The following is a 13400-nucleotide window of genomic DNA, read 5'->3' on the forward strand; positions in this document are numbered from 1 at the left end:
CTGCAACGAATATAAGTCGTCAAGTGCACCATTCCTTTAATAAAGTGAGCACCATTCGGCTATTCGCTTACAGTGACATTCATCGCCGATAGATTCTGCCCAAATATTTATCTTTTTCTTTAAGCACACGCGACACAGAAATCGGTGAAGAAAAGTGATAAGTTAAGCTTATTTACTTCATAATATTTTCGTACTTGGAGCGGTGCGGGGATGTTTGCAAAGCAGCATGCTCTGAGGATTGACCGGCAGCGCTCGCAGTGGCTCGGCTTGGGCTATAACCGGGGCAGAAGGAGAAGAGAGAGAGGGGATGAGAGGAGGCCGCGCTTGCGCGACTTCCGCCGCACCGAAAGAAGCCGGAGCCGTAGCCGTCAGCCGCGCAGGCCCAAGCCCCCGACCGGCGCTCTGTCTGCGTGCAAACACACACACACCGCCAGCGCCGCTTGCTCCGCCGTCTCTCCCGCCCGGCGACGCAGAGAGCTCCGCCGTCGTCGATACCGCGCGCCGCGCATCGGCCGGGCTCACCGCCGCGCGGTTTCTTTTCCATCTTTGCTTGTGTTGGTGTGCGTACGAAGTTGTCGCACACGGCAGGCCCATGATTAACACCTTCTGGAATCTGTGCCGCGCCTGCCCTATACCGGCAGAGAGCAAGGTAAGCCCGAAAGGAGCTCCCTTTTCTTCTTTTTCACTGACCGACCCCGGGGGGCTGCACCGCGGTGCACCTAGGCCTAAAGGCGAAGTACGCCCGTCGGCAGCAGCAGCGGCCGCTCCTGCTAGCACGCGCGTGTGGGAAGCACGTTTGCAACGCGCGTTCCGGGTTTTTTTTAATGCGGGGCCCTAGTGACCGGAAAGACGCGGGCCGCGCTCTCGCGTGATTCATCGTCGTGTGAGCTCGCACAGTTTCTCTGGGAACCGTAACGCCGAGCGACGCTGTCTTCTATTTCGGCAAACCGAAGGCGCTGTAAATGTCAATGCGCGTACAGCGCGGCGCTCGCGTTTTCTTCGGGAGCGGCAACGGATATTTGTAAACATCGCTCCATCAACGGCCGCTGGCGTTCGTTCGTTCTGAGGAGCTCGTTTTTCTTCAGCACAGATTTTCACTTTGAGCGAACGAAGAAATATATAGGCGGAACCGCCATATTCACGTGGGTTTGTCGATTTCGCACCTCACGTATAGTAGGCGCGGTCGCTGTCATCGGTTGCTCTTTTCTTTTGTTGCACTTGCTAGCTGTACGTGTCTTACGCGTAATTGAATTACTGTGTTAAAAAACAATTGCCCTACGGGCAGGCTGACCGTTAATCACGGCAAACCGGCGCAAGCTTAGATGTCTAGACGGCGCATTCGTTCTCATAATTATAATGAATGATACGTCTTTCAGTCACACCTGGTTGCTGTGCTTGACGAACGAAGCTCCCTCGCTACGCGATATGGGAAGATCGTGTTTTCTCTTCCCTATGTATTCCCTATCTTCTGCAATGACGTTAAAGCTCAGAACCTCACACGGCAAGCCATAACCAAGTGTATCGTACTCGAGATCTTCATTCTTCCCGTTAGAGAGTCTCTTACTCTCTTTTGCGACAAGATTTTTTTCCCCGGCTGCTCTCTGCGTTTTCTCTAAATCTCCAGGCGCGTTCGCAGACGAACGCCTAATCTAATGATCGAATGAAGTCCAGAGCATGGTTCACTTCTCGGGCAACTTGTTCTTCAGCTGAAAGTTCGCTTTGAATTCCTATATTGCCTCTAAGACTGTTTTTCGCAGCAATCTTGTTTGTGTAGTAGGTAACACGCGTCTACTAACGTCTTCGGCTTGAAAGTTATCTTTTGTCTTCAGAAAAGAGGATGGTTATTGACGTTTTAAAAACAATAAAAGAAAACTAACCCATCTTCATATTTCCTTATATTGTGATTCCACGAGCGAACTTATTTCTAAACTCCGAGACATTATTGTTGAAGGCTTTCGAATTAGTCTCCTTTATTAGGGTTCACGTCGCCAAGGGGTCGAGACGGAAAATCTGGAGTGCCGGGTCACGGTGCTCGTCCCCTAGCTGCTGCCATTCTAGGTTAGGCTGCGTTTCGTTAGTACGTAGTTCCAAAGATTTGTCACGCATACTGAAAGAGACGTGCTTGCAGTCTTTAACGTACGCGTTCACACATATGCTTCCGAGTTGGCCTCGCGAACCCTACCTGGGCGTCAACCCCAGAAATCTCATGCCTTCGTGTGCGGCTCACTCCTCTTGCGTATATAAGAGCCAATCCATGCGTCTTTGACCTTTTATATGCCTGCAAACTGTGACCCGTCACTGAAACGAGGTAGTCAGTGTGGCTGCGTATATGTGATAATACTTTGATTTGCAAGGCCTCATTATACGATTATAAAGAAGAAGAAAAAAAACGCCTTTTTCTTTCTTTCTTCTTTTTGTTAATTGTCTTGATAGCCACATGAAACCGAATGGTTTCTTGACTTAAATAAATTGTAATATAACTGAGCGATTTGCGACAGTTCCTCTAGACATTGATGGATCGCTGTTCAGGCGCTCATGGCCACTTGCGCTGGTGCACGATTAATCATATCATGTCTTCCGCGTGGCCTAGATATGCGGAGGACGTGTTCTGTTTTTATGTTTTACTACTTTTATTGACTGATTTATTTATTTGGGGATCATTTTACTTCATAAAGATGAGACTAAATAGCTGCTTATTAGAAGTTATAACGCCGTGTCTGTGTGTCCACGGGCATTTCTTGTGGCCAAGAGCAAAAGACACATCGCAGACGACGAAACGCCCTATTGCTGTTTTGAATTATTCGTTGTAGTCGCTGCATTCTGCTACCGCCTTTTCGTTCGGTATAGTAAGATTAGTGTGTGTCCGCTAGCCCCACACTGCGGTGAACGACCGGCCGCTCTGAATTTTTCGATAACACGTTCTTCGCGTTCGTCTTATACCGGATAGGCAAACTGTATAATACAAGTTCAGTTCGTTGCGTGTGTTTGTGCAGATGAGTAGAAATCGAATGAAGTCAACATTACAGGCTACGAGTCATTTTCTATAGACAGACGCGACCTATTGACCATAACCGGCGCGACTCACTTGAGTTCTATTTACATTGTAAACTGGGCATGCGGCGTAATTAACTCTTTCGAATTGATATCTAACGATTGGGTCGCGTATATAGTAAAGCTTATTGTCCTGCTAGTTGCCGACCGGCGGTTCCCAGAATCCCGGTCACATAATATTTCAGGACTTGCAATATATATACACTCTTCGTTTAGCTCTGCTATGTTTTCTGTCTTATATCAACGTCACTAGCTTCAACACACTCTTGCTAAACTGAAGCGGCACCGTAATGGTGGACATGATTTTGGATTTCAGGACACATACATGTTACATCACCGTGCTGAAGAATATATATATATATATATATATATATATATAGAGAGAGAGAGAGAGAGAGAGAGAGGAGAAGGAGATAGCAAAATTTAATAGTTTCGTGTAGAGAGGATGGGAGGGTATAGAAAAATAAAGCTTTTGACAAATCAGAGAAACGCAGTTTTGTGCGCCTGTTTGTGTGCCCTGCCGTGCTTGTTGCAAATTGGGGACAAACACGCAATACCCGAGTTCGGTCGGGAGAAGGCTGTGTATAAAGGTTTTCATCGTGATTACTGCTTCACCGATTCACACTTACCGCGCTGTATAGCCCCGTGGCTATATATATGGCGTTGCGCAGCTGAGCTCGAAGGCGCGTGTTCGACTCTCTCGGCCGCAGCGGCCGCATTTCCGCGGGAGCGATGTGCAAAAATGCTCGTGCAATTCGAGTTAGGTGCGCGTTAAAGAACTCCAGGAGGTAAATGATTCTTATAGCCCACAGTACGGCGTGCCTCATAATCGGATCGTTGTTTTGACGCGTGAAATTCCGGAATTCATTGTAATTCAATTCTTCTATTCGCGAGGCTGCGATATAGACAAACGGGACGACGAGCGTTGGCGCTTGGCTGCAGTGCGACGCGCGGCCGCTGCAAGTATATCAATACAGTTTTAATGGTCGCGACGGCGCGCGAGCTGGCAAAAAACACACGACGCAGTGCGTGACCGTATACGGTTCTTCCCTAGGGAGCTGTTGTTTGCCCCAGCGCTTGCTTCAGCAGGGATGTCTTCGTGCTTCTGCATGTTTTTAACCGCGCGACAACAGTTAAATCATCAAAAGCTTCAAGAGAGCTTGTTATTGGCCTAGTTGGTGTTTATTATATATGTTTACCGCTAAAAAGAACGCAGATATACACTCATTCTAACCTTATCCCGTTGGCTGTGACAAGATTCCGACGGCAGCAACAATTTGTCGGTCGCATAAATGAGCTTCTCCTTGCTGCAGCGGGTCACAGACATTTTTCGTTTCCTTGGAACACGTGGTTGTGTATCGATCATGACAATTCGAAGTATCGATGACCCTTCTGCGGTGTCGAATGCCGCAATTAAATATTTACAAGAGTATAGGTATGGGTTCGGCGCCATCGAACCTCTGTGCGTCATGTGGGGATATGGAATCACTGGAACATTTCTTCCTCTACTGCCGGACATATAATCCCCAAAGAAAGACATACTAGGAACATCCCCTATCGCGTATATCGGCCTTCCTCTTTCAGTACTTAATAATGTATCTTTTGGTGCGAGCTCCCTTGGTAGTGCCCGAAAGGAAGTATGTCAGATTGTGCATGAGTATATCATTGCTACAGGGAGGCTGTTAAACACCTTTTTCCACATTATTAACCTCATTAGTAACGTTATTTGCATTTTTATACTCGAGCGGCTTAATTAAAATTGGCACGAACAAATTTAAATATTTTTTCACTATTTATAATAAATAAATTATTACTTAAGTCTTGGTAATACAGACCATTAAGTTAGCGGGCAGGAAGGAATTCTGTTATGCTTCAATTGCGAACATTTGCCTATCTCCCCTCGTTGGTACGTGCCATGTGTTAAAGGAAGCAAAAAATCAACAATTTTTAACCTACCCGAATTGAAGCTTTCGTGAAGTCCCGATTAATTGAGCGCTGTAGGACCGTTCATCTACTGCAACGCGTTTTGCAGCATAGCCATTAATTACGTGCTCGCCCGGCAAACCAGCAAGGCGCGGAAACCTCCACAGCGCGACCCACGCGATCCACAGGACCTCAGATTATGCTGCCTCCGGGATCGGTCCGCTTTTCATCACGCCAGGCTCCTGGATGAGCCCAGATTACTGTCTCAGTATTTGTAGGACCGGCCCATATGATTCGGAAAAAGCCGACCGAATAGATGTACCAATACTCAGGAAAAAAAGGCACAGAACGATTTGCTTTAATAAAGGAATTAGGTGCCGGAAGATGTATATTTGCGGCACTGAGGATATTCAGGTATCGTCTGTTGCTTTCTTGCTTAATTTTGTAGGGAACAGAGCCTGCAACCAGCACAACTGTAAAGGTAGTACAGACAGGTATACAAATGCTTTCTTCTTTCTTACTTTTTTTTTTCTTTTTAAATTGTTAACCACACGCGCGCGCGCACACACACACACACACACACATATTTGGGACATGGCAAGCAGCACTGATCCACTTGTTGGGGCATATTATTCACAGAGGTGGACATTATTCGCAGAATGAATCAAAATAAATCAGATAATAAACGCTGTTTTGCTGCTAAACTATTAACCAATTACGTTACGTTACATATACGGAATATGGTAAATTCCGTAAACAGGGGACCACATACAGGGTCCCACATACCTAGTTTGACCTAACCACGATGGTGGACCTCGGGTTAGAATCGTACTTAAGGTGTCAACACGGGGGCTGCTTGCTGACACCATTTCTGCTACCTTCCCTCCCTCGCACTATCCGATCTTTGAAATTGAAAGCGCGTGTCTCAAGCTTAACAGTTATACTAGCTGGAACACGGCCATCTTGGTTAGGGCTAGTTAGCTGTGTGGAAAATGCGTGTTTACGTAATTTCACACATTTAATTATAACTAATTCCAGCTAGTGACTTTAAAAAATTGGAGGACGCTTAAGCTTCGCCTTTAAGAGTAGAACGCGATAGCGTTATCGGGACCCGTTCGCATCGCATCGTTCGCATACGGCAAGTAGGCTTCATTCACTGCAACACTGAACGTGGGAAAGCCAGCTTACAAAGACCAAGCTTACACCGATCCCCTAAAGTCGGCTTCACATTTAAACAGAAATGCATTGCTGGAAATGTGTTGCCAGGGGCAATATAAGTGGTCTTATAATAAAATGTGAAGGCCCTAGCACCTTTTTTATTATTCTATTAATTGTTTGCTATTGCCCCGACGCGCGCGCGTGTCCAAAACGAATTAGCAGGCGAAGTCCCAATTTGACCTGCCTTAGAGTTACTCTATATGCTCACTACGGGAGCTCCCTGCGGGAGTCATATATAGTAACTCTAACCTGCCTTAGAGTCACTGAAATTTTTTCCAGTGACTCTAACCTGCCTTAAAGCCTTAACCTGCCTAGGATGCGAGCGCCATCTGGATTTTAATTTTGGAAGTACCCGAACGCGCGGCTGTAGGTCTGGTCGAAATGCTGGAAAAGGGGTTTGTGTTTGAGTTTCCTCGTAGCAGAATTAGGTTTTCTCGTACATTCAAATTACAATCCGATGCCAATTGGTAAACAATCCGACGCCGAATGGTAAAGTCGTACTTTGCCATTTTTCTGACGGATTTCACTGTGAGAAATTCAATTTTTCTTCACCAAAACCTTGCACCACGTGGAGGGCCTGCGCGGTTAGGGTGGTTGGGGATGATTTTCTCCGCCACCCGCCGACATCGCACGCCGACGCCGGATTTTCTGCGACACGGGACCCTTAACGCTATCGCGTTAAAAGTAATATTCACTCGGAAGGGAATATTGAGGGAGACACAAGTTTCGAGATATGCGCTGTGAAAACTTGCGACAAAATGTATTGGAGCGCCGATATTTTTTGAGTTTCAATGCATAAAGAGAAGGTTTGTTAAATAAGGTAACTGGAACAACACTGAATTTTACCACAAGTTTGACAGCGCTTATCTCAGCACTGGGGCTAGTTTCGCAATTCGTTCCAAGAGGATGTACCTATAGCAAAATCACTGGCTCTTTTGCAATATGTGCGCTAAAGTAATTAATTAAAAAGTTGATAAGCGAGGTTTTGTTAATCCGTCAATTATGCCTTTCGATTTCCAGCGCAATTAATGTCCGCCTCTTCGAGTAAACCAGTTCGCTCAGTAAATTGAGAAGAGGTTCTTCAAGAAGAGGTAGGTTCTCAAAGGAAGGATATGAAGATGCGCAGATTTCGATATTTAAAATTTGTGGATTTAAAAGAAAACGGCTCAATTGTACCATTTGCTTGACGAAGCTTACGAAATCAACCAGGCGATTGCATTTCTGATTAGATCTTTTATTAACACAGATGTTAATGCCTTCGGCGACTGTACGAAATGCCACCAAATTAAGCTACAAAAAAGTGTTGCAAGGTGAATACGGAAAGACGACGGCAACAACAACAACGAAATAAAAAAAAAGCGAGAAAGAAAAATGCAGACGGTTTTGAAAACAAAATTCTTTACGGGCGTCATTGCGCTATCGTTTCATCTGCGCCCCACTCAGCGTATGGCAAGGAACGGACTTGAGGCGTGTTCTGGTTTCGGCACCGGCGTGCGTCTATTTTACGCCACGCGATGCCCACTGCATGCAATTAGGAATTAGTAATTTTCATCTTAAGTCACAATCACCAGCGAAATCACTTCAGTCACTTCAGTCCTTCAATCCTTCTTTGATGGCATGAGCGGCCACTTTGCTATTTACGGAGACGTTACTAATGCAGCTCAACTTTACGTTACTTCGACAACAGTTGACAACACGAAACTGAGTTTGCTGTTGAGATGTATTCCGTCCTTTCCCCTACGCCGCCGTCGTCCTCGAGCCGTCTGCTCACACTCAACTGCACCCTCCACCGCGTGGCGAATAAAAACAAAACTTTGCCCACGACCGCGACTTGGCGTCGAACTAATGCATCTGCGGCAATGAGCTGTTTACCAGCCGGAGGCGATAACCACCGTGCCAACCCGCAGGCTCGAAGCTTTGAGCGCGACAAACTGCGTTCTATATATAGTCAAGCCCTGCGCAGCATAACAGAGAAACGACCAGACGATAAGCCTAAAGCCGTTCCGTCCGCACTCTCGTTCATCTCGCTCGTTTCTTTGTTCAAGGGTATAAGCCCGCTGCCGCCGTCATTGCATGCTCAGCGCAGGAAAGGGCAGGGAAGAGCGGCTAGGGAACGAGGGAGGAGAAATGGGGAAAGAAAAAAAAGGGGGGGGGGGGAGAACGGGAGGTGGGCGTCCTGTTTGTGCCGCGCAGCCTTTTCCGCTCAGGCGACGCATCGCTCGATATCGGCGGCCAGAATCGAAAGGACCTCTAGGCCTGTCGATATGTGCTCGCGGTGTGTGCGTGTGCGTGTGTACACGTTGGAATTTACCTTTGCGCGTCGTCTCTCTCCCTCTCCCGTTCGCCCCCTTTCCATGCCGCCCCTATATACTCTCCAGACGACCGTGATAACGTCCTTGACGAGAGGCAGGGCAATGGCGCGAAAGTGCTTCTGCTTTGGAGAAACAGACGATGCTTGTGTCGTCTGCTTCTACCTTCCGTTCCGTTTCTGCGTTCCGACTAAAGATGATTTTTCTGTTTATGCGTGAATCGTGGGATCGGTGTTTGTTATGGAAGAAGCGCGGGATACTCAGCGTATCGAATTTATGTAAATTAATCAATTCGAGGAAATATCTTAACCAATTAGAGTACTGATTTCTTTTCGGGGACACATGATTGGATAGTGGTGTCTAAAAAAATAAAAAAAGGATATATAAACTAATTCGTGAACTTAAATATACTTTAAAGCAAAATACAGGCAAGTGAAAGTGTTTCATTGTATACTAATGTGTTTCATATATATAAAGTGTTTCATATATATAAGTATATCGTAAGAAGCCAACAAACAATAACACCAAGGACAACAAGGACAACATAGGGGAAATTACTTGCTCTTATTAATTGAATTAAAGAAAATGATAAATTAGTGGAAATGAAAATGGATGAAAAAAACAACTGTCCGCAGGTGGGGAACGAACCCACGTCTTCGCATTACGCGTGCGATGCTCTCACCATTGAGCTACCGCGGAGCCGTTTTCCCATCCACTTCCTGGGGTATTTATGTTTTTACAACTAGAACTAACCCTGGGAGTGTTAGCCAGCGCCACCACTCACAAACCATAAGGCGGATGTGGAACATCCTTTCTGCCGCAGGCGTCACGAGCACGTGATCTTTTTGGGTGATGGCAACTGGTCAATAAACCCACATATGCTACCTGAAGGCATCATTGTTGCAGGATTCGAGCCCTCGTTATGTAGTGAACGAGAAGAAAGGGAACCGAGGGGCCCGATATTTAATAAGCATATCATAAGAAGCCAACAAACAATAACAGCAAGGACAATATAGGGGAAATTACTTGGCTTCTTATGATATGCTTATTAAAAATCGCCCGAGCTCCATATTCCTCAAGTGCTCAATGATTCTCTAAATGAAAGTAAGATGCAAGGAAACACCCAAACAGGAAATCTACGCTATAGAAAGTCTTCATCATTCCGTGGTTAATACGTGGCCATTAAGGTATATTCACGGGGCTCATTGTTGTATCAAATGCCAAGTTACACACAAAACCTGAGTAGAATGTTATTTATAAGCCGCGGCACGAAAGTGCTCGGTTCAGCGTGCAATCGAAGGTTAGGAATATAGCTTCGTGGCCTTTCTTTATGTACTTCTTTATTATTTCTTAATTTTTTTCCCCGCTTGCCGTTGTAATAAACAAAATTTTCACTTTCCGATGCACTGCAATTAGTTTCTACACGGACACAGAGCGGTACCCCCGGCAAATATACACCGATATAAATCAATAATGTTAAAAGTCCCAAGTATATATTGCTTTTCCGCGCAACGTTTGCGGCTTTTAGAGTTCACCGCAACTGCAAGTGAACGTTCGGTTTATATACATTTTCAGGAAATTTTAAGCGAGATTTGTTCAAGTTCATTCACTTCGCCTTTCATTTTTTTTTTTTTTTTTCCTTTTTACACTATATACCCGGGAAGGCGCTTCGACTACTTTGCGTCAAAACCGACATCTCACTGAGTGACCCAGCGCGGTGGTTGATTGGCTGTGGCTTTCTACCTCTGAACACGATGCTACGGGTTTAGTTCCCGGCCACTGCGGCCTCAGTCCCATTAGTGGGCGGAAAAAAAAAAAAAAAAAAAAAAACGCTCGTACCTCAGATATATAGGTTAGGTTAGGTTCGATTAGGAAATACGGCGTCCCTCATAGGCCGTGCATTGCTTGGGTACTTTAAACTCCACGAATTGGATCTCACATGCAGAATAGCTCTCAGATAAAGAGAGAGAGAGAAAAAAAACACGGTGCTTCTACGAAACGCTTATAAGTTAGCCCGCGACACCTTTTCGTCAATTCTTGCATCGCGTCGCTTCCTCTTGTGCTAGTCGGTAACGCGAATATTTCGTCTCGTTATTCAACAAACGTATAGAGACGGCGAGAAAAGTGAAAATAAATAAATAATAATAACAAGAAAAACAACAACAAACAGCAGCAGCAGCAAGCAGCAGCGACGGTAGCAACAGAGGCGCCGAAAAGAAAGCTTCGCTTTAAGGTACACTGATCGCATATAGGGACACTGCGGCTCGATGCCAAGTACCGCGAATGACGTCACGCAGAACGGGATCCAACCGCGGTTCACATTGGGCTCCACGGTGTTGCAAGGATTGCACGCGAGTTGCCGACTGTATACACCAAGACGTGTAGAAATGTGTGGAAATACGCATATTATTATTTCATTTACCATTTATCTCGCCAGGCTTTGGTGTGTTACATTCTTACCGTGTTCACTTGGGGGGAAACGGACTGAGTGAACAATTCGGAAATTCTATAGTGATTTCCGCCGCTGGTGATTTTATCAAATAGGGATGTCATTGCGATGACATCAGAGAACGTACAGTGAAGTGTTCAATTAGAAAATTTTGTAGCTGAATATATCCTTTTTTTTTAACGACAATAACGAATAGCTAGGTTAAATGGCACGCCTTGAGCATTTGCACTCACTTACGTCTAGGGATAATCAGACGTCGCTGCAATATATGTGTTCGTAAAATACAATGACAAACAAACAATACACGATCCTTAAAATGCGCTGTCATTGCAAAGGAAGGGGCAAATGTAGCGATAAGAGGAAATGGAAAAGAACACCCAGGTTATGGTTGTTATACGAAGCTGTGAAAGTACAACATTACTTGATTCATATTTAGAAAGATTTCTAAGAGTTTACTCCAATGCCTGTTTATTTTTTTACGATGAGATCGGAACAAAGAAAGCTTACCATACCTGCATGCCCAATAGGAGCAATTTAAGATTATATATATTTAACAGAATTAATATGCAGCATGTAGACTCATAAAGTATTTCCGCAAGTCACTGCATCCTAATAACTTCAGTTTAACCGTTTCACGTATATGCGATAAAACAAGTTGTATCTACGTTTCCTAAAATGTTACAGATTTATACAAAAAAAAAATTGGTGAGAACTGCGTCATTAAATACCACGCATCAGCATTGAGCTGCTAGGCTATACCACAACCTTCACTTCGCTCTCTCTTTCTTTCCCTCCTCCGTCCCCCTCCCCACGTGTAGGGTAGCAAAATGGACTAATTAAGTCTGGTTAAGCTCCTTGCCTTTCCTTCCTCCCTTCTCTCTCTCTAACTTCTTTACAAAACACGTGCAGGCTGATAACAATGGCATCGGAACTTAATCCGTTCGGTAAGGTCGCGCAATGGCCATTTACCCTTGTCCCGACACAACGAGTTTCCATTCTCGGATAGACACAAATGCTACTACTACACGCCTCTCAACGACATGGAGGTCATATACGCGACACCGATATGAATTATGCGCGAAGGTTGCTTGTACCGTTCTGCGTCCTGACGTCGCTGGAATACGACCCGCTGGTTCGCGATTTCCTTTTCTCTGACTTTCTAAAAGAACCTTTCGAGGTAGCTATTGTCCCATTACGCGTACGATGCGCGAAGGCCGCGAAAGACATTTCTCCGCGCCATTTCGTCGTTCGAGCGGCACACGTAAGGCTGGCGACGGGCCAAAGTGTTTGTGCAGCTATACACGACTCGATTTACACTCATTAAGAGCGCGGCCCCGCGAAAGGCGTCCATTACGGTTCTTCGTCGTGAAAGCGATTACTTACGGGCCGCGTCGCATCGCTTTTCCTTGCAGCCGCCCTGGCCAAGCTTGTATGGTGTCTTCTTGCTCCTATATATGGATGTCTTTTCTTTTTTTATCAGTCATCGCTGTTTATCCGAAGACGAACGACATGGAGCGACGTCGCCGGTATCCCTGTTTTCTTTCTCTGATTTACTTATTTATTTTTAGGAGTGGGGTCAAATTATTACTGACACCCTGTATACTTTGTTGTCGAGAGAAAGATTCGCACTCTGGGTCGATTTCTTCTTTTTCGAGGAGGGCTGCCTTTTGACATAGTACAAATAAAAAAAAAAGAAAACTTATAAATGTAACCCCGCTACAGTGACCCCGCTTCGTGCGGCAAGTCCGATTAGGGTGTATAATGACGGTCATATCGCTACTTCGTCTATCGTCGCTTACGTACGTGTACGTAACACTCCCTGAAAACATCTGCTAGGTCGCATACTGTTCCACTACCGTCAGACAGAACATTAGGTTGGCTAGTAAGGCAAGCTTTGTAGCATTTTCGTTTCGTTCTTCTAGTCTTTATTCCCATACCCAGTAATAAAATGATGGATTGAGTCGCCTGTTCCTCCGATAAATCATGGCACTAAACTGATCGATCATAGTACTCCTTCCATCTGATTTTTTTTTCTTTTTTGTAGACAGAATTTGCGAATGACAAAGGACGCTTTTATTCTTCTTTCTTTGAACAAAACAAAACTTTCAATGAGGGTTTCACAGAGCAAGGGAATAACAAATAGAAGATGTGACTGACAGAAAAGCGTTGCCTTCGAAGTGGCACGGCTCTTCCAGCAGCCAGCTGTTCGAGTTGCACGCCTTCGCCTGCGTCCTCACACATTTGCTGCAGTGTCAACCTCAGTGATTAGATTCGAGTCAATTTCGATGATGTGTATGGAACGGTTCAACTAATTTGTTAGCTGCCAACGCTGAGCATCCGTAATACGTTACACATTTTTGCTGTACCCGGGCCAGCGGTTACGAAAGGAAGTTTCGTGCATCTTAAAAGCCACATGACCACTGTAACCGACTAACAATACCCGCGAGCGT

The 13400-nt window shown here is 45.4% G+C and overlaps 1 protein-coding gene across 1 annotated transcript in view; it reads left to right on the forward strand.

The window, feature by feature from the left end:
• The first annotated feature begins 451 nt into the window (after positions 1-451).
• Positions 452-13400, forward strand: part of LOC119460998 (treacle protein-like) — an 86363-nt gene continuing 73414 nt past the window's right edge. The window contains 1 exon segment of the mRNA XM_037722166.2: positions 452-649. Coding sequence (XP_037578094.1) covers positions 593-649 — 57 coding nt within the window. The 5' untranslated portion in view covers positions 452-592.

This window comes from Dermacentor silvarum, chromosome 8 (assembly GCF_013339745.2).
Source record: "Dermacentor silvarum isolate Dsil-2018 chromosome 8, BIME_Dsil_1.4, whole genome shotgun sequence".
Lineage (NCBI taxonomy): Eukaryota > Metazoa > Arthropoda > Arachnida > Ixodida > Ixodidae > Dermacentor > Dermacentor silvarum.